Consider the following 3,215-nt stretch of genomic DNA (forward strand, 5'->3'; position numbering starts at 1 on the left):
ATTATGCTTTAATGTTCTTATCAATAACCACGGCAATAGGATGGAATATACCCTCAGCAACTCGGTTGTTATTACAAACCAGGACAGGGTGGAGCAAGCAATGAGGAATGGTAGTGGCCCGCAGGGTCACTATTCTGAGGGACAGCAACGTGCTGCAGAAATGTACCAGCACAAAGACAGGCCTCTGCAACAACTAAGGCTGGGTACCAACAGGCTGGGGAACAATTTTGTCAAAAAAGGAACCAAGGTCCTGGGCTGATTATCTCCCAACAGTGTGGCACACACACTTCCCTGGACAAGACACATGTTGGTTCCATTAAGCAAACTCTCCCTAAGACAGTAATGGAGCTGAAACACAGCATGTCCAAAGAGATGTCGAAGACACTGGACTTGTTCAGCCTTCAGCAGAGACTCAGTACTGTCTACAGCTCCCTTAGGGGAGCACATAGAGAAGATGAGGCCACAACTCTCCTTGGAGGGCACAGTGAAACAATGTGACACAAATTTTAATGAGGAAAGTGTTTATTTGACCCTAGGAAAAGTTTTCACTGTGAGGATGGCCAGACACTGGAACACGATCCCAAAGAGGTTGTGAAATCTGAATTTTTTACTCATTTTACAGCAGGCCCTGGTGCTTTTCTGCATGTGGAGGTGAGAACAAATGATCTCTAGATATCTGTAAAAATCCTTGTAATACCATAACTCTAACATGGAGTCATAAAAAAGCACTTCTGGATAAATTATTTCTATATCCGTCATTATCTCAGCAGCTCTTTGGCAGGCACGAAATTCTACCTGCTTTCAGTGGTACTATTCTTGCTTCTCAACACTCCACATCCTCATGTATTAAGACATACAGTGATAACTGATGCTCAGACTTACCATCAAAATGCTCATTTTAAAATCTCTTCCTCTTTTTTCACTTTTTTTTTTTTTTTTTTTTTTGGTCAGTATTCTGGATTGCTTTTGTTCACAGAAACAAGCAGATTACAAAAACGCTTCTGAATTTGGTTGACTGTTAGCCAAGAGTTCTGACCAGAGAGAGGAAGTATGCAATCTCTGTAAGAGTGAGCATTTTATTTTGACTTCTATGAATGAGACATTACACAGGAAAAAAAAATTTAATTGAAAAACAGCAAAGGAATACCGTGAAGACAGATTGTTCCATTTTTACATCACATTAAGTACTTTGCTCAGCTATAAAATTGGGGACATTCCTCATTGACGCATTCAAAATTCCACAGAACAGCCCATTTTCCAGACCATGTACCAGACGGAGGCAGCTGCCTGTCTGTTCAGCTCCCGCAGCACCGGTTCTGCCCCTCTCATGCGCACCTGGAGTCAGGTGCAGTTCTTGCCAACACCTGCTGCCGGGCACGGAGCGCTGAATCAGGACATAACCCACCGCTGTCACCGTGGGGCTCAGCGTCGGACCCGCTCCGCTGCCCGCCCTCTCGGAAGAGCAAGTGGCACGACGAGGCCGTCAGCCACGGGCACCACTTCCCCTGCGCGCCCGCGGGCCATATGCATCTCGCTGCTCTGGGCGCAGCCACCGCTTGCCTTTTGGAGCTCGCCATCCCTGCCCGACTCGCAGCCGGCACCGCGGCCGCCATGAAGCTGGAGAAGCCGCGGGCCCCGGCCCCAAGGGCGCGGGTTTGCGGCGTCGACGCGGGGCGGCCGCTGGAACTGTTTTGCGAGGACTGCGGCCGCTGCGTCTGCGCCCTCTGCCTGACCCTGGTTCCACACTGCAGACACAGTGTCCGCCTGATGACCCACGCCGTCAGCCACAACCAGGTGAGCGCCATGAACAGACACCGGACGGTTTTCCCGACGGATGCCCGGCCCGGTCCAGTCTGTCCTGGCCTGTGCCTCCTGCGGAGCCTTGGGCGTCCGGGGCTGCCGAAACTTGCGACGGATTTGCCGCGGCGTGGACATTTTCTGCTAGATCAACTGTAGCAGAGTGGGGAGATGGGACTGGGAGGGGGAGGCGGCACGAAACATGGAGCAAAGATCTTCCTGATTTGTTTGTGTGCCTTGCCGGTTTCTTCCTTACTTCTGGGACTTGTGCAGTGGGGTTTTCTTTCGCCAGGGTGAAATGGTGGCAGCTGTATTAGTGGTCTAGGCAAAGTAACTTCATCCTTGCTTTGCTTGCCTTACAAGCAGCTTGAGGACCTCAGGTTTTGTTGTCACATCAATTCTGTAGGCTGTACTGCCTAGCAGAACAAAGTTTCTTTACTTTGACAAGATGACTTTGTAAATCCCACATGGACAGGGGTCAGTATGCTGTCACCGCACAGGGACATGTGCATGAGAGGGAGAGAGTTATCCAGTCATACTCCAAGCGCACATGTAACAGGAGTGTAAATCAAGGGTCAATGGGGAGGTGACATTGACTGTCAGGTCACATGCAGCAGGACAGAGCATGTTCTCTGTTAACTCTTTGGGGATGAGGTGTACAGGTGGTTGTGGGTTAACCTCTTTAGGCAGGTAAGCACAACACAGCTGCCTGCTTATTCCCTCTCTCTTGCCCAGTGGGACAGGGGAAGAGGAAAGGAAGACTAAAACCAAGAAAGCTCAGGGGCTGAGATAAAAATAGTTTAATAAACAAAAGAGAAGTGAAAGAGGAGGGAAAGAGAACAACACAAGTGATGCAAAGGCAGTCACTCACCACCTTCCATGTGTACACCAATGCCCAACCAGGTCCTGAACAAAAGATGTCCAGATGTTCAACCCACTGAACCCGCCTCCACTCTGTTTTGTTGCTGAGCTTGATGTTATATGGCATGGAATATCTCTTTGGTTAGTTTGGGTCATCTCCCTGCTTCTGGCCCCTCCTAACATTTTGTGCGCTCACAGTGTAGTCACATCTAAAACACATTGTCACGGAGGCACCCCGAGGCTAACTTAAGGGACAACAGGGTCCAAAACAACTTTCATTAAACCGGTGAGAAACAGGGTTTTAGCACTCCAAAAGTGACTTAAATATAGGGTCGGCTATCAGTTGAGGAAAATTATTAAGGGGCAGCAACTAGTACAACAGGCGGTCCACAGAGTGCATGCACGTGGCTTCACCCAAAACAATGCCGGAACCACCGCCGAGTCCCAGAGGAATACACACTTGCCTGAACACGGTGCGGGATTATTCTTAAAGCGTACGCTCGCGATTCCGCGAGGGTAAATTTATAATACACTCGCAATTCTGCGAGGGTTAATTT

The 3,215-nt window shown here is 49.2% G+C and overlaps 1 protein-coding gene across 1 annotated transcript in view; it reads left to right on the forward strand.

The window, feature by feature from the left end:
• Positions 1 to 342: 342 nt before the first annotated feature.
• The window catches only part of TRIM14 (tripartite motif containing 14), a 12,931-nt gene continuing 10,058 nt past the window's right edge, over positions 343 to 3,215 (forward strand). The window contains 2 exon segments of the mRNA XM_065861527.1: positions 343 to 494; positions 1,245 to 1,794. Coding sequence (XP_065717599.1) covers positions 343 to 494; positions 1,245 to 1,794 — 702 coding nt within the window.

The sequence above is a fragment of the Patagioenas fasciata genome, chromosome Z (assembly GCF_037038585.1).
Source record: "Patagioenas fasciata isolate bPatFas1 chromosome Z, bPatFas1.hap1, whole genome shotgun sequence".
NCBI classification, from domain to species: Eukaryota; Metazoa; Chordata; class Aves; order Columbiformes; family Columbidae; genus Patagioenas; species Patagioenas fasciata.